This window comes from Bidens hawaiensis, unplaced genomic scaffold, assembly GCF_021521415.1.
Source record: "Bidens hawaiensis isolate Kalapana, Puna unplaced genomic scaffold, B.hawaiensis_p1.1 tig00000670_1, whole genome shotgun sequence".
NCBI classification, from domain to species: Eukaryota; Viridiplantae; Streptophyta; class Magnoliopsida; order Asterales; family Asteraceae; genus Bidens; species Bidens hawaiensis.
In genome coordinates, this window is record NW_027491040.1 from 2,540,108 (window position 1) to 2,563,472 (window position 23,365).

The 23,365-nt window shown below is 38.4% G+C and overlaps 1 protein-coding gene across 1 annotated transcript; it reads right to left on the minus strand.

Annotated features, from left to right (window-relative positions):
• Positions 1–6,187: 6,187 nt before the first annotated feature.
• Positions 6,188–9,387, minus strand: LOC143530937 (uncharacterized). Its single transcript, XM_077026349.1, has 5 exons — positions 9,188–9,387; positions 8,898–9,116; positions 7,786–8,030; positions 7,358–7,485; positions 6,188–7,078 (listed from the first exon to the last, which is right to left on the minus strand). The coding sequence occupies exons 1-5, from the start codon at positions 9,385–9,387 to the stop codon at positions 6,188–6,190; spliced, it is 1,683 nt and encodes a 560-aa protein (XP_076882464.1).
• Between the last annotated feature and the right edge of the window lie 13,978 nt (positions 9,388–23,365).

The following is a 23,365-nucleotide window of genomic DNA, read 5'->3' on the forward strand; positions in this document are numbered from 1 at the left end:
ATAACGAATGGATAACGAATAAGCTAATATATTTTAAACAAAATACAATTTTCCACCAAGTTTAGGTGAAAGTTTGTATAAATTATAAAATGTTTGGGTTTACTAATGTTCAAGGTTACGTTTTAGAGATGGCATATGAAATTATGGCTGATGCTCCGGCACAAGAGAACCATGTCATTCAGGAGGCACGACAAGCACAACAACAAGCTACACTGGCCGTCGCTGAACTTGCCTATGACAAGAAACACAACATATGTGAATTCTTGCAAAGAGTCTTTGTGGGCTATGATATGTTAGGGGACGTTATTGCCTTTCTATGTTGATGTCCCTATACATTTCAGCGTGATTCGTCCATTCTGGGATTCGACTCGTTACGTTGATGCTGAGAGGCATATTGTTGCTATTGTGCAGATAAAGACTATCACTATTGATGCTGACATGATACGTCGAGTTCTTCGATTTGCTGACATAATGGATGACCCTTGTAAGTTTGACAAGACGCTTATACGAGGCCTATTTCAGAGATTATATTATAAAGGCGATCTTGACCATTCCCAATACAACAAGGCATACTTGTGCGAACAATACAAGTATCTACTGCACGCTATAATACATTGCCTCGGGGGACGTAAGGGTGGATATGACGAACGTAGGATCATGCTGCAATCTGCGTTCATTGCATTCATATTAAAAAAACCGTTCAGTTTCTCGAAACTGATATTTTATCACTTGAAGGAGAATTGACTGGTTAAGCATCAGAAGAACAAGTTTCTGATGTATCCTCGCTTTCTATAACTTATCATTCAGGATCTGATTCATGATCTTGTGATTGATCAGGATTTGATGGGTGATGTATTGGTTTTGGAACATTTGACAGGAGATACGATGAAGCGTAAGAAGACATCTCGCAAACAAACAGCTGAGGATAGACCAAGGGCTAAACGTTTAATTGGTCATTTGGTGAATCCGATTTATGTATGTCCATCTAATGATCGCTCGATTCATGACGATTCCGATTCTGAACGTGAAGATGAACCAGGTGGGAAAAATGTTGGTGGTGATAGAAGTGAAGGTGATAATGGTGGAAATGGGGAGCTAGGAGATGGAATGTGATTGAGGCAGCTAGCTCTGAGGCTGCCCAATGTAAGAGAAAAGGGTAAAGCTCCAATGAAAGATCAACCACCTAAGAGACGACCTACAAGAGGAGATGGTGTGGAGATTAGTCCTTATGTACCAAGGTCGTCTGCTCAACAAGTACCGATGGTGTCTCCTACTGTTAGCACCTCGGTTATTACACTTACGACCACGACATCCAATGACCCAAGATTTTCTTCTATTCCACAATCGTTGCTATCTGCTATGCCGACCTCTCCCATCATGACGATTGCTACAACTCCCACTCCGACTACGATGCAAATGCAGCCAATGGCTCAATCATTTATGAGTTTTAGTCATCCTCAAGGTCCCCTGCAGCCCGTGTCCCCTTTGTTTCATACATTGATTGTTCGACAATAGATGGATATACGGTTGAATTTCATCCACCTCCAGGAAAGTTAGATGGCGGCTGACCGTAACTTGCAAGATCAGATGAGGATGGATCAACGCCTTATGGTAAGCCACATCTCCTACTGTCAAAAGGAGAATCGTGAGATTTGAGAAATTGTTACTGCTCAGGGGGGAGAAGATTAAGGCCCAAGAAGAAGTTATTCTTCAACTGACTTGCAAAGATGACGCGTTGAAAAAGTTGAAGAATAATGATAATGATAAAGATCCAGATGCGGGATTTGGAGGTAGTGATCTAAAAAAATATGCAGGTAGTCATCTGCTGGTAGTGGTGGTGAGACCGAGGGAAACAACCTGCAGTTGGTATTGTACCAGGATACTACCAACGAGAAGCCCATCGAGTCGGTGAAGGCCAACACCATCCTATTTATGGACAAAAAACGAGGTATTGTTATGAGTACCACAAATGCAGTTGAGAATGAGGAAGGAGAGTTTGTGGACTTTTCCTTGTCTCGAGATCAATCTCGTTATTGTTGGGTTTTAATGACGAGAAGTTGGACATGTTGGAAGCTGAGGAGGATGTCGAGGTCATTGATGACGATGAAATTCGATTTGACACAAGTATACCGTATGGGGACACGTCGTTTATTTATGAAGACATCGAGGTTGAAGATGTGACAGCAGAGGAATAATTGATCTATATACACGTTCAAATGTTGATCAGGGTGTTCCATTGTTCACTAACGAACACGTTCAAGCTGCTGAAGAACATTTGGAGAAGAAAATGAAAAGGTGATGTGTTGTAAAACACACTAGTTTTCCGCGCTATTTATCATTCTTTTAACTGATTGTTTATTAAATAATTGATGTTCTTAACTTGTTTTAGCGTGATATTACATAAATATATATTTTGTAGGTTGCGGGTTTATAGAGAAAAGAACCGAGCTTTGCAAGAGATTTAGAGGCTTTTTTTTTGCTCAATTCTTGAAGAACCAAGTTAAAGCCCAGCCTGTGTCTATTTTGTGAAGCCCATGGATGCATGTATTATATTGTAACACAAAGATAAAACCCTAACAACCCTCATTTGGTCGAAATCAGCAGAACCAAGCAGCAAAAAGGACAAAAAAAATTAAAACCTAACCCTAGAGAGAAGTTCTGATCGGTAGCAGCTACAAGGAGGAACAAGAGAAGTTTAGCAGCCAAGGTGCAAGAGTTTACAAGTGTTCTAAGCATTCTAGAGAAGCCCTATTTTTCTTAATACATCTCCATATACTTTGGTTTGATTTAAGTTTCATAACTCTCTTGTTTTTTTATCATAAAATTGAATTATTTTGCAATTGAATTGAAAATTGAGTTGAGTTGATTATTATTGATTGTTGAATGAGTTTGCTTATGGATTGGACGAATAATATGATTGTTTTCTTAAGTATTTTCCGCTGTCCAAATAAAATGAGTGGCTAATCTTGTCAGTTCTGCCTAGGTTTGATGATAATTGTTCGGTTTTGATGAGTTTTATGGATTGTTTGATCAAATGACTGGAATTACTATTGTAAAGTTTGGTTTAATATTGAATTAGGTTGTGTTTAGTGGCTAGGATTTTATTAATTATACTCATAAATCTCTTGCTTCGATTGGTTGAATTGGTTTGGATTATTGTTATTTGTTTGATTCTATACTTGGTGTTGAGAATTTGTTTGCGGTAGATATCACCGTAGAGTTTTGTTGAGTGTGTTTTGGTATAATTCAGAGAGGTAAACACCTTCTTAGAGACCGAGAGGTGATAAGAAGTTAAGTCGACCCGAAGACAGGTTGGAGAAAGCTTGTATTGAAGGTCAAATCGCCACGCACGATGAAGCGAGTGCCTATAAAGACGTTTCCACAAAGTCTTTACAAGACATTCAATTGGTGGTACTATGACAATCGTACCGGCGAAGAAGTTATCATTCTCGGCATATGGTTGAAGACTGAGTTCATACGAGTCATCGATCCGATGTGGCTCGTTAATTTATCAGAGACGGATAATGACTTGCTGTTCAAAAACAAGATTCTTTTTTCGGACGTTAAATGTTTTATTATGCTGTTATGCAATTCCAGCGTTGTTCATGTTTGTCACGCATTTGGAGTTCATAGCTGTGCGGATTGGAAGACGAAGCGGTTCAGCTAAATTAAAGAAAAGGAGCACGAGACGAGGGGTAGTTTGTTAGTGCACCGTTTTGGTCGTCTCGGTCTTTGTAATTAATTGTAATTCATTTATATTAATGTAAAGAGAATTTTGTTTAACGAATGAACCTGTACGTTATTTTTAATGTCCATTCATTAAGAATGTTTAAAGAATGGACCTAATCGTTATGAACCCGTTTCCATTCTTCTTGGGATGTTGACTAATGAGGTATAGCGAATGAGTCATTCGCTATACTAGTTAAATTATGTGGAGAATGAAGATGAATGAGTCCATTCGTTGCGGGTTGTGTAACGAATGGACTTCATCTTCTATATATAGGTTGTTCATGCTTCGTAAAATAAGTAAGTGTTTTAAAATTATTATTTGTGAGTCGTTACTCTGCCCAAATTACTACTCACACACACACTTTGTTCAATCAATCAGTTATTCACCTACTACATATCAAGAAATAGATCCTATAACGTATATCAATATGAATGGATTTGTATTAAGCTCAATCAGGTTCTCTCAGTTGCGTTGGAAGGTCAGGTCACCGTTAAAGGTAATTTGATCAAGAATTATGAGGAGGCACGACCGCGGAAGGAGCAAGTGAAGGAGATGAACAAGCACACTCAGGAGCTTAAAGAAGATAACATCAAGCTTGTGAAAAGCTATGATGAGCTGGAGGAGAAGGCCAAGCAATCCGAGGAAGATAAACATTGGCTTATGACTTATGGTCTGCCACTAGTAAGTAATTCAATTACTCTTTCAAAATTTTTCTATATTTTTACTTGGTTATTCACTCATTTCTGTTGCTAGGTGATTGAGAATATCAAGGATGGGCCGGAAGTGGGAGATTTTCTTGCACTACTACTGATCGCCTCTTCTCAAGCTGGACGCAAAGTCAGTTTTGTGGAATGCATTGAGTATAGGAAGACCCAGCGGCCACTTGAAGAGAATTCGTTGCATGGCCACGATCTGGAGGTGGCATATAGCGAGAAATTACAAGCTTTTGATAAGCTATCGTTTCCACTCTAAGATGCATTACCGGAGTTTTCCTCCGATGAAAACAGCTTGCAACTGTTCTATGATTACTTGTGCGGTCATTCAGAAGAGAACCCGCAAACTCCTCCCGCTCCGCAAGACCAAGAATATTCTCAGCTGCCACCTGAATAGGATATAGACTTTTGTAATCGTATTTTGTGATAATCATCGATTTATTTTGTAATCCTCTTTTTGGTAATATATTAAGTGTTTCCTTCACTTTTTTTTATTGTGTTAAATAATTTAAGTGTGTTATAGGACTCTTAGATATATTCCAATAAAGGATTATTAGTTAGATGACACACCATTTTAAGAAACAATGAGTTCTCAGACCCAAGAGATGTGTATCTGGCACGCATGTCATTATGGCATGCATACCTATTAAAAATTAAGATACTCGGGTCATTATGGTACACCCACCAATTAAACATTCTAACATGCGGGTCATTATGGCACACACACCAATTAAACACTATGAAACACAGGTCAATTTGGCTCGCACACCAATTAAACCATTAAGACATTCAAGTCACAAATTTAAAAGATAATTGGTTCTTATAAAAGTAAATGGCATGCAAGCCCTTTTTACAATATCAAACGAAAATAGGTGATACTCGGATCCCTTTGTCCAACAACGGCACACATGCCATAAATAAAATTCAAAATAAGGCACGCGGGCCTCCTTTCATGATACACATGTCATTACATGTAACATCTCTTCAGTTGTGCTAAATTCCATGTTCGTGAAATCTTCGTTCCATCCAACTTTTCTAACTTGTATGCCCCTTTACATAGAACTTCCTTGACTTTGTAAGGTCATTCCCAGGTTGGAGCTAGTTTTCCTAAGGGCTCTTGACCTGATGCGTCGTTATTACGGAACACAAATCTCTCGCTTGGAACTTGCAAATTTTAGCTCGGGAATCATAATATTTATGAAGTTGACACTTGTAATTGCTTTCTCTAATGAGTGCCAATTCACGTCTTTCCTCCAGTAAGTCAAGGTAAAGACGCGGTTCTTCATTATTATTGATAACAGACAATGTTCTTGTGGATGGGATACCAATCTCTGCGGGGATCATGGCTTCAGTGCCATGTGTAAGAATGAATGGTGTCTCTGAGTTACTTGTTTTCTTTTGGGTTATAAAAGCCCACGACACATGTGGCAACTCATCAACTCAACCCGTACACTTGGTACCCTATCGTGATTTATCCCATCTTTAATACTTCTATTGGCTCTCTCCACCTGACCATTAGATTACGGGTGGGAAACTGACGTAAGCACCTGATTAATTTGGAGCTCCTTCAACCATGCTTGTAAACCACCATCCGCGAATTGAGTTCCGATATCACAAACTATCGCTTACGGAAGGCCGAAATGACAAATGATGAAATCCCATACGAACTTTTTCATGTTTGCGCCTGTAATAGAGGCAATCGTCTAGGATTCAACCCACTTGGTAAGGTAACAAATTGCTACAATTAAGAATTTAGCATGCCCTGGAGCTTCTGGAATGAACCCATAATACCGATCGCCCAATTATGAAATGGCCAAGTAGATGACTCTGGCACCAATACATTTTTTGGACGAAAAGTGTTTGGCGCGTGTCGTTGACACGGGTCACATTTTCGAATCTCACGGACCGCATCAACATGCATTCCAGGCCAATAGCACCCTGCATTCATCAAATTGGCAACCACCATCCAAGGACCCGCATGCAAGCCACATATACCCTCATTCACTTCTCGAATTAGATAATTAGCATCTTCTATGTCAACACATCTAAGAAGTGATCCTAAGAAGGATCGGCGGTATAGTATACCATCTTGCAACTGAAAATTCAACGCTTTGTGGCGAATTTTTTGAGCTGCCAGTGTTTCCTCGGTTAGCATTCCTAGCGACATATTTGTTGTGAGCGGAGTCATCCATGATTCAACTCCTGTTTGAATGACTAACACCTGGTGTTGCGGTACTGATGGTTGTTTAAGAACTTCAATACATATATCCTTGGCTAAATGCTCAAAACTTGTCGCCGCCATTTTGCTTAAAGCATCCGCAGGTTTATTTTCGCTTCTCTTGATATGAATTACCTTACATGACGCAAATTGAAATATGAGTTCTTTTGCCTGAGACAAGTATGAGGCCATAATTTCGTTCTTGGCTTCATACGATCCATTAATTTTCCTCGCAACCAAAATTGAGTCGACGCATGCTTCGAGATGTCGTACACCAAGCTTATTAGCAATCCGCAACCCTGCCAAGAATGCCTCATATTCAGCCTCATTGTTAGTGCTCTTAAAATCCAACTTGATGGTGTATGTAAATTCATGACCTTCTGGGTTAACCAACCTCAAACCCAGCACCAGACGCCTCTACACTAGATGCACCATCTGTAAATAAAGACCAAATATGATCTTGCTCTAGTGGTACTGGGGTTGTTTCTCGTTCAAGCATTCTGTTTCTTTATTCTTTATTCTGCGGGACTTCGGTGACGAAATCTGCCAAAATATGTCCTTTGATTATGGGTCATGGTTTATACTTAATTGGGTGTTCACCCAATTCAATGGCCCACTTTACCAATCTTTCAAACAATTCAGGTCTGCTTAGCACACTCTTCAACTTGTACCCTGTCAAAACGTTGATTGAGTGACCAATTCTAACACTAACTTTTCAAGCATAGAATACCTAGTTTCAGCATCCACTAGTGTTCTGCTAACATAGTAAATTGGTGTTTGAACAGTTTTCCTGTCCGTTAGCAACACTGCACCAATTGCTATATCTGATTCCGATAGATATAAGTTCAATGGCGCTCCAGCTTATGGTGAAGACAATGTTGGCAATTCCATTAAACATTTTTTCAGTTCTAAAAATGTTTGCTCAACTTCCTCGGACCATTTAAAGTGTGCTTTTTCAAACAATTATGGAGTGTTGAAACGAATGGAAATGATTTGGACGCATGATTGGCCAAAAACATGTTCCATGCTACCAACCTTTCGTTCATTGTTTGTATTTCTTTGAGGGAAAAAGGTGAAGGCATGCGGGCAATTACATGGACTTTATCTGGGTTAGCCTTGAAAACCTTCGCTTGTAACTATCACACTCAAAAATTTTCCCTCTTCCATATCATAGGAACACTTGTTGGGATTAAGTTTCAAATTGATTTTTCTCAAAGACTGAAATGTTTCTTCGATATCCTGCAGCATATGATACTCTTCCATGCTCTTAATGACCAAATCATCCATATAAACTTCGAAATCACACCCCATTTGATCCTTAAATGCGTTATCCATCGACCGCTGATATGTTGCACCCGCGTTTTTCAACCTGAAAGGCATCATTTTATTACATAATGTTCTTTGGTATGTACAAAAGGCAGTCTCGTCCTCATCTCCAGCTGCCATGCGGATCTGATGATCCTTTGTACACGTAAAGAAAACATTTAAATTTAAAGGGTGCAACCGCTTCCACTTTCAAATCTATTTCTGGCAAGGGATAACAATCCTAAGGGCAAGCTTTATTTAACACTTTAAAATTAATGCACATTAGCTAAGTTCCATTGCTCTTAGGATATATGACAGGGTTTGTCACCCAGGTTTGAGATCTGATTTCTCTAATGATTCACGCGTTTAACAAATCTTGAACTTGGCCATTCAATGCTTTCGTTTGATCTGGACCCATCATTCTTTTCTTTTGAACAATAGGAGTAAAATCTGGATTAACCCGCAGTTTATGTTCCGCAATTTCCCATGGAACGCCTGTCATATCCGCGGGTTGCCAAGCAAAAACATCAACATTCTTGGTAAGTAGCAGGGCCGGCCCAAAGGGGTGGCGGGGTGGTCGACGGCCACAGACCCGACACCCCGTTAGGCCAGAAATTTAAAAAAATATATTTTTTTTATTAAAAACAATATGTATATTTAATGTTTAAACTTAATTACATAGCCACTAGCTTGGTCTAGTGGCAAAGAGTTATTACTCTCAACCAAAAGGTTATGGGTTCAAGTCTCATTTGAGACATGTTTAATCTTATTTTTATACAAAATTCTTTTTACACAACCCAAATGAAAACCAAGTAAACCTGTATAAAAATTTAAATGTTTAAACCAACAAAATAATCCTTTCTAATTAAGGTAAAAAAAATAGCCTTCGGCCCAATTTTTTTTTTTTTTTTTTGCTTTCTCGAAGCCGGACCTGGTAAGTAGTTGCTTCAAAAATATCCTCACTATTTCAGAAATAGTGGGCCCAATTGTCACTGTCTGTTCTGGGAACTTTGAGTTCAACGCCCATTTTTCAGGTTCAATGTGCTTGACCAATTTTGGGACTTTACTTTGCTTTGAACACTCTGTGGTGAACAATGGTTGTTGACATGTATAATTTCTATACCCGTGCATGTTGGTACTCTCACTCCCACTGCACCGGTATATGGGTTAGCATTGAAGTCACCAATAGCCTCTCAACCCAAAATTATATCATGCTTTGACCTTGCGTGAAGTACCAAGAACTCTACATCTTCAGTCCGTGAATGAATCCCATCGCCAAGGGTAACCGGGAAAGAAATAACACCACACGGGTGCATAACTTCATGACCGAAACTAGTTACTGGGGCGTCAATAGGTTTCAACCTCACTTTATCTTCCTCATCAAGTTGTTCAAAGCATTGCTCATACATAATATCGGACATACTTCCCGTATCAAAGAAGACGTATTGGGACCCAAAATGTCCAATCAAAGCTGTAATAATCAATGGATACTTCATGCATGGGCCACCCTTGACTCTTGGGAAAACCACCGGTTCGCTCTTCAAATCTCATATACAATTTCTTGTCTCTTGTATCCACGGAATTTTACTCCTTGGATCATGTGAGCATTCAAATCTTTTACTTGCTCTTTTGGCGGACCATTATTTACTTGTGTTGGTGGTTTGTGGGCCCTTGTGTAACATTTTTCAACAATTGTTCAAGATTGTCTGACTTAATTGCTTGCTCAATTTCATTTCACCAACTCACACAGTCATCAGTGTGATGACCTATGTCATTATGGAATAGACATTTCTTGTTTGGATTCAAATGCGCTATTCGCACAATCGGTTTGCGGTTTCTAAAACTCAACGTTTTTCGTTGTTAAAATTACTGATGGAGTTTTCTTCAGTGAGGTCCACTTGCTATTATCATGTCCCCAACTATGATCGTTGTTCTTGCTCCCGATCAGTGATCTTGAATCCAACTGTTTAGAGGTTTCCGCGGGTGGTTGGATTCGAGACCATATAGATCCCCGTACCGGCCTATTCGATCGTGCAGTCTTGAATTCCGTCTTTACTATTTTCTTAAGAATGACAAGTCTCCAAAAGATGAAAAACTCAAGCTAGTATACCCTTACAAGCTTTCAACAAACACCCAAGTTTCTAGGATTTGTACACTTGCAAATCTCCTTGTTTTCTTCTTCTTTTCCTTCCTTTCGGCTAAGAAGAGAAGAGAGAAAAGAGAGAGTCTTGAGTGTGTGTGAGAGAATGTGTTTGTTGTTGTTCAAGAAAATGATCCAACAAACCATCATCCATGCATGCTCTTGGAAGTATAAAAGGGATGGAAGAGAGGGAGGGGGCCCAACCATCCAAGGCTCCCACCCAATTCAAACCCAAAACCCACTTTCAATTTTCTAAGACACATAAGTTATTTTTTCAAATAAATAACATTTCTCACATTATAAATTATCCACGTAATTTTCTTATCACACAAGTACAAATATATAGAAAACCTATTTTTTAAATATTATAAGTGTTGATATTTATTGACTAGATCATATCTATTAATAAATATCACGGTGTTGTCTAGCTTGTTATTGGGTATGACCCGACTTGGATCATAACTTACTAGCCACATCAACTCATTTATGTGTCTTGGGCAGATCGATTCCAACAATCTCCCACTTGCACAAGATACATAGAATATTGATGCAAGTAGCAAATACCGCCTAACAACGATTTACTACCCCTAATACGCATGACGAAGTGCCATTCAATAACATCATCCCCTTCATGTCCCTTACTTGAAAATGATTTAGGTGAAACTATCATTTATCCTTTTGCCACAAATGTCATGTTAAATCCAGAGACACAGAGTGATCATTCTCTGTTGATTTAACTTATCAGGCCTTAGACATTTAGCTCTCAACGAATAAGACGGAAAAAATCCCCTATTGACTACATATGTCTCTCACTATCACCTTGTACTGTACTTGAGCTTAGCCTTATGTACTGACATATTTCAAAGCAGCGAAGAACTAAGTCAAAGCATAATAGTCGGTGAATATCAAGACCCAATATGTATCTCAGGCCGGAGGATACTATGATATTCGCCTTTACCCAAATTTACTTATGATCACAAATCACAAGGATTCCATGCAATAAAATTTGAGGGCGGGTCAGTCCAATATTTATCCCATATATATCTTTGAATCTTGGTAGCAAACCCTTGCTATATTCATACCTTATGAATATCTACCAATCCAAGTTCATAATAGTCTTACCTTCATATTTGTTCCCACAAATATAATCGACTACGGACGTTTAAATAATTAAATTATTCATGGATTTAAACATGCTAAAAAGGAACATAACTCAAAAGCATAATCAAAAACCATAATCATATGATTGAGTCAAAATAACAATTGTTCTGATATCCAAATACAAAATTTGATCAAATCGAATCACTAGAATATCGAAGTCCTAAGGCACAAGTATGACCTTCATGCTTTTGCCTTTCTAGGAGCTTCGTGACTGGATCCGCAATGTTTTGATCAGTGTGAACTTTGCAAATGCATATCTTTCCTTTTTCAACTTCATCCCTTATGTAGTTGAATCTCCACTCAATGTGCCTTGTCTTTAGATGTACACGGGGTTCCTTGATTTGAGAAATCGCACCCTCGTTGTCACAAAATATTTGTAGAGGGTCCTGAATGGTACGGACTACCCATAGATCGGCCACGAACTTTCTAATCCATGCAGCTTCTTGAGCTGCCAAGGAGGCGGTGATGTATTCAGATTCAGTGGTGGACAACGCTACCACATCTTGTTTTGCGCTCTTCCAATTGATAGCTCCACCATTTAGAACGAAAACATATCCCGATTGTGATTGAGAATCATCTCGATCAATTTGGAAACTCGCATCAGTGTAACCATTTACAACGAGTTCCTCATCACTAGAGCCATTTATTAGAAACATATCCTTAGTCCTCCAAATGTATTTCAAGATTTTATCAATGTATGCACTTTGATTTAAACATATTAACCGCCTTGATCTATCCCTATAGATCCTTATTCCAAGAATATATGCGGCTTCACCAAGATCCTTAATGGAAAAACAACTTCCATGCCAGGTTTTTACACCCTCCATGGTTGGAATGTCATTTCCAAACAGTAGTATGTCATCGACATACAATACCCGAAAGGTAATGATGCTCCCACTAGCTTTCTTATATACACAAGCTTCATCCGCGTTTTTGATGAATCCAAATTTCTTAACTTCATCATCAAAGCGGTGATTCCAACTTCTAGATGCTTGTTTCAATCCATATATTGATTTCCTTAACTTGCATACTTTATTAGGATGTTGTGGATCGACAAAACCATCAGGCTGAACCATATAGACATCTTCCTCAAAGTGTCCATTTAGAAAAAGCATGTTTTGACATCCATTTGCCATATCTCATAGTCATAATACGCGGCTATGACAAATAATATCCAAATAGACTTTAGCGTCGCAACAGGCGAAAAAGTTTCATCATAGTCAACCCCTTGAGTTTGAGTGAAACCTTTTGCTACAAGTCTAGCTTTATAAATATCCAAGTTTCCATGCATATCAGTTTTCTTCTTGAAAACCCACTTACTTCCAACAAGTTTGGAAATTAGAGGTGGTACACCAAGTCCCATACTTGGTGAATATTTTGTATGATTACATCCTTGTAAATACTTTTCAGTATAGTTATTAACCCCATTAAAATCGTTATATTTAATATCCCTATTTTATATCTTGACATTACTATCCTTATCTTATGTTAGGATTTACTATCTAACTAATATTATGATGTGTGATGCTTAGTTAGAATCGACAACTTTTACTTACACTAGCAAAAAAACATTCACTTTGAACTGATTCCGCCACTGAAGTGTGAATGATCTATAGTAGAATTAATGCATACAACACACTTGATATATTGATATAGTCTAAACATCATGAAAATGAAATCTGTTGTATACGGAGTAATATTTAACATATTTTGAACTTTATGACACACCAGCTATGGACAAAACTTATTGCATTGTGATCTTGTGTGCATTCCAACCATTGATCAAACAAAGCATACAAAATGTAAATGTAAATTAATAGCTACACGTCACTTAGTAGTCCACAAAGGATAAGCACCTTCTTATGGTTGGGCCATTAAAGCAGTCAAAAGTAAATTTGAAAACACTAAACATCAAATGTTGGTTAATGCTAAAATGTGAGACTAAAACATAAAAAACAAAAATTAAGGGTACCTTCCTGTTTTAACATTATAATTTAGAATAACAACAGGTTAGTTTGTAGCATAATTTATACAAATTTCAAGTCGTCCAATCATAAACTCCAGCCACTTAAGTTCTAGTAGAAATTGGAATGCAAAAGGGACACATTCTACTCCGGTCACCGTCGCAATCTCCAAACATTCTCTCATAAACCCAACAAATATATGCAATAGCCACCCGCATAATCCAACCAGACTTATCCGCCATCAATTGCAACCATCACTATCATTATCTATCTACACACAGAGAAGAGTGGAAGACCTATGCTCTATATGGCATGAAAGATTACAAATGAAGGTAAAAAAATAAAAATATAAAATAAATTCTTCAACCTAATTCCCAAATCAGAAGGAAGATAAAGGAATAGAGTGACAAATCATACCTGAAAAAGAATAGGGATACTGAGAAGATGTGCATGCACCAAATTAAAAATCAAGAATGATATATAATATAACATGCTTAATAAACACGGATCTGATCCCTAAGGAGTTAGATCAATGAATCCACAAGATACAGATCAGGTAACTAACAATTCGGTAGTATGAGTTCAATCCCACAAGTCCGATGACGGAAACCTGCAACACAACCATCGTGAGCTCATTACAGAAAGGACAAGAGAAAAGTAACCACCCTCCAGCGTGAGAATAAGTATTGTTCTAAAGGAGAGAAAAGTACTTGAAGTATTTAGAGTGATAAGTTAGGTGTGAATGAATACCTTGTGGAGATGATGAAGGTATCTATAGCCGAAGGATTAAGGAATATTATTGGTCCAGCTGTCCCTTTCCAAAAGATGCTTTTGTAACAACCTGGACACATATCCCCATGTGATAGGACGAGCTAATTGGCCATGTGCACGGTTATAACAACCTCGCCAGCTGTCTTTTTCTAATTGGGTGTTACATCACGTGCTTTCCAAGGAAAGATCTTAGTAAATCTTCTAGAAGGAAGTTATTTACAGCTGACCTTCCGATGTCACCCACTAGTCACCTTCGCGCATGAGGTTAACACCTTGCGGATGACTTCTGAGGATGTCTTGGTCAACCCGCAGATAGTCTCTAGAGTTTATTCTTAACTTTCCTTTAACTTGAGTAATGCGGGTGATGAGAGTGTTCCGCGGGTGACTTTTGAGGAAGTCCTTGTTGACCCGCGGATGATCTTTATGGGTATTTGGGTCTTTTTACTACCCTACATCTATAAGTCCCCCCAGTCCATTGTTTCTTCCACGTGAACTCTTATGAGGGTGAAATGTTGGACTTAAGATATCTTATGGGGATTTCAAATGTTTGTGCTTTTGTTGAAGATATTTTTCTTTTGGGAGGACAACCATAAAAAATTAAGGATGAGCTGACAGCTTGCAGGCGCCGTATGGCTGACGTGACGTCTGTGCCGGCTGTCAAATTTACATTATCGTACCCGCTTTTTCACTTTTTCGATTTTTCTGCTTGACGTGGTGTAATTCTATTGGACCCCTTATTTTCTCTCTCCAATGTCACCTTCCCATCGCATTAACTACGAAGGGTATAAATATGACCCTTCGGTTTCACTTCAATCTTGTATCGCCTTTACCACTTCATTTTTTTATTTCTTTTCAGCCAGACTTGAATTTCATTATTTACTATTGCTCGTTGTTTTCCTTTATTGTTTGACTTAATGGCTGGTGATAAGAGGAAATCGTCCTCTCCAACTGTAGAATCCATCAAACTTTCTTGGAAACTGTCAGAGTTTGAGAAGCTCGTTTCTACCTACGGGCTTGCACCGGAATGGGAACCGGAAAACCCTGCCGCAGAATTTACAGCAAGCAAGCCTCCGGCCGGCAATATGGCGTTATACGCCAAGTTTTTTACTAATGGGAATCAAAGATTTCTGATAACCAAGTTCTTGGGTAACATTCTTACTTCCCATGGGATCCATTTATCCCAACTTCATCTGTTTGGGCTCATGCGAATTCGCCATTTCAAATTCTTCTACACGACCCACAACATTTTGCTGACGGTGGACAAGTTCACCATCTTTTACAAAATGAACATGCGGGGAGTTGGTTCAACTTCACCACCACCACAAAAGGAGTTGTGAACTGTGCCTCCCCGCGGTGCCTACAAATGGTGGACAGAATTTTTCTGGATCTCTGAGAAGGTGATTCCTATCGCCGTACTGCGCCTTTCGTTAAATGAGAAATTCCCATATTTACCGCTTGCTAAGAATGAAGGGCATGCTTGGTTCAACACCCTGAACCAGACTCCGACCCCAATGCGGGAGATATATGAGGGTGCCCTTGTTTGTGCTGGTATGAGCCGCATCTGGCCATACCTTGAATGTGACTCGTTATTTTATAACGTAGATGAGAGTAAGTAATTATTTGTTACTATTTATTTAATTCTTGCATTTAAATTTTATCTCAATGCTTTATCTTTGCGGTGGATGCAGGTGAGAGATTAGTGCTGAACGCACTGCTTGACAAGACGGTGTGGTGCATGCAGAAACGTCCGCGCAATCCAACTGCCTTGCTGATCTTGGATAAGACCCGGGACCACTTTTCGTTCCCGTAAGACTTGCGTTCTGAACCTGTGGTTTTAGAGGCGGTCTACCACATAGGTGTGTTTTCCTTAAACCCTCGTCCACTGAACACGTTGACTTCCGACGGGGTGATCGTGCTTTTGTCTTCAAGTGACGAATCATCACCCCGCGAAGAACATTATTCTAATGATACGCCTAAAACTTCGGCTATTATGAGTGCTCTGGCAAATCTTGAGCGGAAGAGGAAACATCGTTCCTCTAAGGCAGTGATGCAGGGGGGAGCCACGTTGATGCCGAAGAAGGACCGGCAAAGAAGAAGCGGCGTCTGGACCAGAGAAACAAAAGATCCTTATTGAGGATCGAGTGAAGCAGATTGCCATGCAATCTCCACCGCGTTAGTTATTGATGCCATAGGCTCTTTCTGCCCTTTACACTTTTTAATTCTAACATTATTACCTGATATTCACAGGAACAACTGATACACCTGACCATGGTGTATCTACTCAGAAGCCACAATCTCCTCCTCCAACAATCAATAGACCCGACGACGCGTCTGGTTCGAAAGGGAAGGAACCAGTTAAAGACGCTGAGGGTCCGAAGACACAAGAAACTCCGTACCACTAACCAGCTTATCCTCCGCTGTCTCCTCCACATTTTTTCATTTTCCTCACCGGCGCGTCAAGCAGGTGTGGGGCATATCATTATCAACAATTTCCAGGGTCACAAAAATTACAACACTCCTCAGATACAGATTACTATGGAATGACGAACCTTGGGAGGACGACCACCCGCACATACCGCGTTGGACCTTGGCCCAGGGATCACGTTTTACTGATTCAGATGCCTATGCTGAGTTTCTTAGTCATGGCATTCTGCCAGCGGAACGTGCTTTCCAACGTGGTCGCTCCCGCCATGACCTTGCCCTTAGTTTCAATCTTGTCTTGGCTAACACTATAGCCAACGAACAAGAAATTTTTCGGGAGTGGCATTCTATGGGAGAGAGGAGGGGCGAGATGTCCCGGTAAACTGAGGATGCCAAGAAGTGTAACATTTGGCAAAAATTTTCATTAATGTTATCACGTTTACCATCCTAACATCATTTCATTAATAACATATCTCTTTATTAAAGTTCAATATCTTGGAAAGTCAACAAAAAGTCCAAATTTCGCCACAAAACAAGAAAAACGTGCAAAAACCTCGGGCAGTGAGCCATTAAGTAAATAAATTACTAGGACAATAAACTAATCTCAAGAATTCAAAATTTATACAAAAACATGTGATATAATGTAAAAACATAATTTGGGAAGGCTCGAATCACGAAAATTGGAAAAATAAGTAAGCACGAGCCAGTACAGGACCCAGAAAGGACCCCACATAAACAATTTCCAAGAAAATGGTTTTTATGGTCCATAATGTCAGGAATTTGATATCGTTCAAAGTCTGACAAAAATTATTGAAAACATAATTCGTTTGGATATCTAAATCACATAATACGTTAAACGATTAATCAAAATCATCTAGTTATTAAACAAAAACCCCTCATATACCACCCCCCCCCCCCCCTTTGGACAACTCAACACCCCACCTCCTAACCCTCTAATCCTAATCCTACAACTAAACCTCCTAATGATTGCTACTTCTAGAAGAAAATGTGTCGTAAGTCATCCAAAGCATCCACCCAATCACTCTATTCACCAACACAACACTCTACCCTTCCCTCTCCCTCTCCCTTAAATAAGCTCGGCCGAAACAACCCTAAACACACACCAACACAAATTCAAATATTAACACACACACACACACGTACATAATCAAGAACAAAGAGTATGACAGTTAAAGATTAAAAGATCAAGCATAATAGGAAGGATTAAGGCTAGGAAGCACACTACTTTCACTCACTCTTAATAACATCATCATCTTTCAAAATCTCAAGAAACAAGTAAGTATTAAGTATGAATGATTGATTGTTAGATATGGATGTATAAGATTGATGTTCTTTGGATTGTTTGAAAGATTGAAAATGTGAAATTATGGATGAATGTGTTTTTGTGTGGGAACCATGGGTATGTATGTGTAAAAGGAAGAATCAAACTCATTTACACATGCATACATTCATCCTAAAGGTTCAACATTGATTGTTAAAGTTTGATTTTAGGTATTGATAATCTTTTGAATACTTGAGATAAACTTGAATAAACATAATGTTAGGGTTTGTTGTTAGAATGAAAGATAGGTTGATTATTGATTATCAACTTGTTAGTAAGGACTTAGATTAGTGAAGAATTGATATTAGAAATGAAAAAAATAAGAACTTGTTCATAAAGTGAAAATTTGGGGATTTTTGGTTATGGATTAATTAAGGGGTTTTGAAAGGATTGATGAATCAAATTGCGATAAGGAATAACTTAATTGAAAGTAAGATAGGTTGTATGCTAGATTTAATAGTTGGAACTTGAAGATTGTTAAAGTCACTAAATAGGGAAACTTTAATTTAAGAACAATTGAAACTTGGATTTTGATGTGAATATTTGTGAAGAATGTAATCAATATATGATAAATAACAACCTTAAACTAAGATAGGGTGTATGACTAGAAATATGGATTAGTTAAAACATTAGTTAAAATGGACAACAACATACTAAAGGTAGAAACTTTGTTGAATGGTAAATTAAAAGAATAAAATGGAAATAGAACACCTAGGATGCATGAAACCCTATCAAACTAATTGAATGAACTAAAGTTGGAATTGTACTTAATCAAAGTGGAAGAATTAAGTCAATTTGAATTATCAAATATTAAAAGTTACCATAATAGAAAAGTTTGTTAGAACAACACTTAGATAATTTAAAGAATCCATGATCTTGTGATGTGGATGATGGATTAGTGATTGACAAAGATAGGAATGACGTAAAAATGATGGATTATAAAGAATAAAGTCTTCTAAAAAGTTCATACTTAATTTATTGAAAAGAAACTTATTTGAATCATAAGCTTAGATTCATCCAAAAGGGAATGAGAACTCTTTTTGAAAAGTAAGAGTTTGGCTTGATATGAACTTACAAAATAGGTTAAAGATCTAGAATTTTAAAGTATTTAATAATGTTTGCACATATAAAAATAACAAGCTTAATTAGTAACATTATTAATAAAACATAGAAAATGAACAAGGAACCTAAAACTCGATTAAACGTGTCTTATGGACTTATATGGTCAAAAATGCAATTTATGGGTAACTATTTGTCATTATATGTGTGAATAGTTCATAAGATGATTAGTATAGACTTGTTCACTTCATTTGACTTGTCAGTAACGTAATGGTCGAAAAATTGGCTTTTTAAACGAAACCGCCATGACTATTAGGGAATGTTTTAGAACAACCTCTAAAGTGGTAAAATACACATGTATAACATAAATTTAATATATGAGAAAAGGACAAGATAATAAAACTTAGTCCTAAATGGTTCGTGTCGCGAAAACCGACACAAAAACGTTAAAAAGTTGCTATATTGAGAAAATATTAACAAAAATGAAAATAATATTTTTTCACAAGTTAACTTGTAAAACTTGATTAATATATATGAAAAAAGTATTTTACATGAATTATAAGTTACATTTTAAACGAAACGGTTCATATTAAACATAAAACCGACAAAACCGACGAAACTGACAAGAAATATGAAAAATAAAAGATTAATATTTTTCCCCCTCGTTTTTTTTAACTAAAACTGTTTTAATCGATATTTAATTGTGTTTTGGGGGGAAATCATATTCTTCATTTCATATGGAGTTCATTTGTTATTGTAAAGGCATTTTATTTTACAAACCGTATCCAACCCAAGATGAGTCTATTTGGCTAAATAACGGTTAACCCTAGAAAGGGGCATAGAAATATGGGTAGATCTATCGGGGTGACGCCCCCCACTTCCATCGCGCTGGGTTAGAAGTGTGCGTATTTTGATTCTGTTATGTGTCTGGTTATCAACTATAATAGTCATACGCAACGTTTTATTTTTTGCTCGTCTACAACAGCACGATTTGTTACGAAATAAAATGCCTATTGTTTTATGATGTAATGACGGTAGATCATTACACACGGATTGGTGTTATAATGGTGGTAAGCCATTATACATGGAATATATTACTAATATAATTCGGGGTGTAGTGACGATTACACACGAATTGATATTGGATATAATGACATTGGATCATTATATGGATGTTGTTTTCGATTCTTATATATAGATATATATGTGGACTATTTTATTATAAAGGGAGACTCACCAACATATTGTGTTGATCGATACTTTAATATGCTTTTTAGGTAAGTGAAGGTTTCGAGGTGGCATGGAAAGGAGGGCGAGGCGTGTTTGAATAATGATAAGATTTTAATAAACCGTGCAATGGAACGTGTATGAAACCCTGATGATGTAACATATATATATTTTCTTTAATAAAAGATAAAGCTTTTATTAATTATTCTATTGTTATTGGCTATCGGCATCTGTCATAAACCGAACGACTTAAGTTAAGTCTTCCGTTGTGTTAAGATAAGATTTTCGGGGCGTGACAGAAGTTGATATCAAAGCCAATAGTTATAGAGAATTAGAAAATATATGATTTTCTAAACTATAACCGAATAATTAAAACACGCGCTCCTTTCCCGCCTCGCGAAACAAAAAGGTAAAATATATATAAATACGTGATTGTTACTAACTTGAATTGATATGTTTATCAGATGACTCCCCCACTTGTGAGAGTGACAGACTCTGAGTCCAGCAGCGACAGTGCACCGTTGTCCCCAATCGAGTTCCGCCCGGTGGTTCCATCTGGAAACCCTGGGTCGACTTCGGGGGACGCACCACTTCCGGTGTACTCCCGGAAACGGACCAGGACTACCCGTGATGCACATACTCCTGCTACCGTGGCCCCTTTGGCTATGACCCCACCCCCACCACCGCCTCCTTCACCGGAGCCCGTGGTTGAGGAGGGTCCCACTGACCACGAGCTCATTATGATGCTCTTGGGCAAAGTTGTGGATTACGAGAACATGATCAATACTCTCGTTAGTCGTGTTCTCTCTATCGAACACAAACAGGGCACTGATGATCAATCACACAATGCCTTATGCCAGTATGAGTTCGATATAAGGTACAAGGTGTTGAACACGGAAGCAAGGGTGGGAGAGTTGGAGATGAAGAACGGGGTGATCGAGCCTTGTGTGTGTTACTTGATGAGCTTACATTAGATTGAGCTCACAAGTAGTGTTGGTAGTTTGGTAGAATGTTGTGTAACTTAACTATTAAACTTTTTGTCTTTTGGGTACTTGTTATTATTTTGTAGGTAATTGTGAACTATGATGGGTGGTTAAATGTGTAGTATGTATTACACCTGATTTTATAGGTTTTGGTAATTATATAAACCCCCTCCCCCTCTTTTGGATGATTATATATATGTGTTATGGGTTATGCTATTTAATCTCTTAAATTATAGAAAATATATTTTCCAAAACTAACAAATTATATTCTTTTCTAAAAAGAGAGCATGGAGCCTAAAACAAGACGAACAACTATTAATCAAGCGTCCGGATTACCATCCTCTCAAGATGAGTTAGCTCAATTAATCGTTCAACATGTGAATTCAGCACTCGAGCAACATGAGGCTAACCGCAACGCAAGCCAAAACCCCTCGAAATACGACTACTAACTTAACCGGAGAAACTCTTAGAACCGAAACTCTAAACAAAAACCCCTCGGTTAGTACGGTATGCGGGTGCTCATACAAAACCTTCCAAGGTTGCAGACCGAAAGAATTTACCGGTGCCAAAGGACCTTTGGAAATTATTCGTTGGATCGAGAAGATGGAATCTGTCATGAAAATCAGTGATTCCACTCCTATCGAACGGATAAAATACGAAGTGTGTTCATTCCGTGATGAGGCACTCGAGTGGTGGAACTCCATAATTCAAAATCTTGGAGAACCGTCTAACCTGGGAAAAACCGAAAGAAATATTGTTAAAATAGTATTGTCCTCGAAATGAGCTTCAGAAGATCGAATATGACTTCTGGCAGTTAAAGATGGAAGGTGCCGACATCGTAGGATATACTACCCGATTCAACGCATTGGCACGACTGGTACCCCGACTGGTTACGCCTGAATAGGCAAGAATTGAGAGGTATATCTGGGGATCAGCTCCCGAAATCCGTGGAATGGTAATCTCCCCCATACCAAACACCATCTAGTCAGCCCAAGAACTGGAGAAATCTTTAGCTGATAATGCAGTTCCAATGGAAACTCTTAAATATTCCGGAAAGAAAGCTGTCACCGCAGAACCCGAACGGAAGGCAACTACCTAGAATCAGAAACCCGGAGAACTCAAACGGAAGTGGAATGGTAATTCAGGAGGACAGTTCATGAAAAACCAAGGAGCATGAAGGATGTTTGCAGCAAACACAAGAGGACCTGGAGGAAGCTCAAGACAAGGATCCACTTGTAACAAGTGTGGAAAGACCCATAGTGGTGAATGCTGGAAGTGTAACAGATGCAATCGACTTGGCCATGTGGCATGCGACTATTACACAAGGATAACAACGTCCGTAGGAAGCCAAACTTCCGGATGTTTTGAATGTGGTGTCATAGGACATTTCAGTAGGGACTGCCCCAAACTCAAAGGTCAAAACTCTAGGGGTAAAGCATTTGAGATGAACGCGAAGAAAGCCCGGAAGGACTCATCAGTAGTCACCGGTACGTTTCTCGTTAATAATCACTATGCTTATGTACAATTCGATACTGTTGGGACTTATGTTTTAGACTGACGCCTCGAATTAATTTGTGGATGAATAATATATTATTTGGTCTCAACCAAGGGTGGATGGCTTGAAGACCAAGTCATGCTAGACTAGTATAAATAGATGGTTTTATTCATTTGTCTAATATGAGTGAGTGTATTGTGTATTGAGTGAGATTTAGGGTTTTATCCCTTTGAGAGAGTCTCCGTCTCCAGGATGAGCTCTACTAGAGGTGGCTGATATTTTTTTAGTGTATGTATGAATGTATGTATGAGTGTTCTTCATGAAAATCATTCGGTTATGAGAATCATTCGGATTATAATATCATACTACCATTTCTATCTTTTGTGTTTTGATTACAATTGTTCATCCTATTATTTACTGTTAATCAAATAAGGCTCTCTCCCAGTACACCTCATCCGTACAGATATCGTTCAAGAGTGAATACGAGTGCCATTCGATCCTAACGTAGAACCGAGCTTCACCGTTAATACCAACTATTCACACTTCTGCACCGGTTCTCAGTTCTATAAATTGGTATCAGAGCAGGGTTACTGAATCGTTCAGACTAACCGCTGAACTGATTCGTTTCACTCTTGAATCCACCATGGACGTTAAAAGATGAAGTTCGTTGAAATTATTTTTGGTGGTTTTGAAATTACTTGATGATTTGGAGAAAAGTATAGGGATTGATGTTTGGGTTGATGACTCGTTCGGAGATTCAACATTAATTTCACATTTATTTGTTCATATCGGCCCAGATTTGATGTAACAGGGTTTTTCGCTCGTTTTGGGGTAAT

Excerpts from the sequence above, each read along its gene's own strand:
- LOC143530937 (XM_077026349.1), bottom strand. The coding sequence starts at position 9,387 with ATGTCCGATATTATGTATGAGCAATGCTTTGAACAACTTGATGAGGAA. Across the intron at positions 8,031-8,897 it reads TTGAAGCAACTACTTACCAG|GTTGAAAAACGCGGGTGCAA; the intron begins GTCCGGCTTCGA and ends GATGCCTTTCAG. Across the intron at positions 7,486-7,785 it reads TGTGATAGTTACAAGCGAAG|ATATAGCAATTGGTGCAGTG; the intron begins GTTTTCAAGGCT and ends TATCGGAATCAG.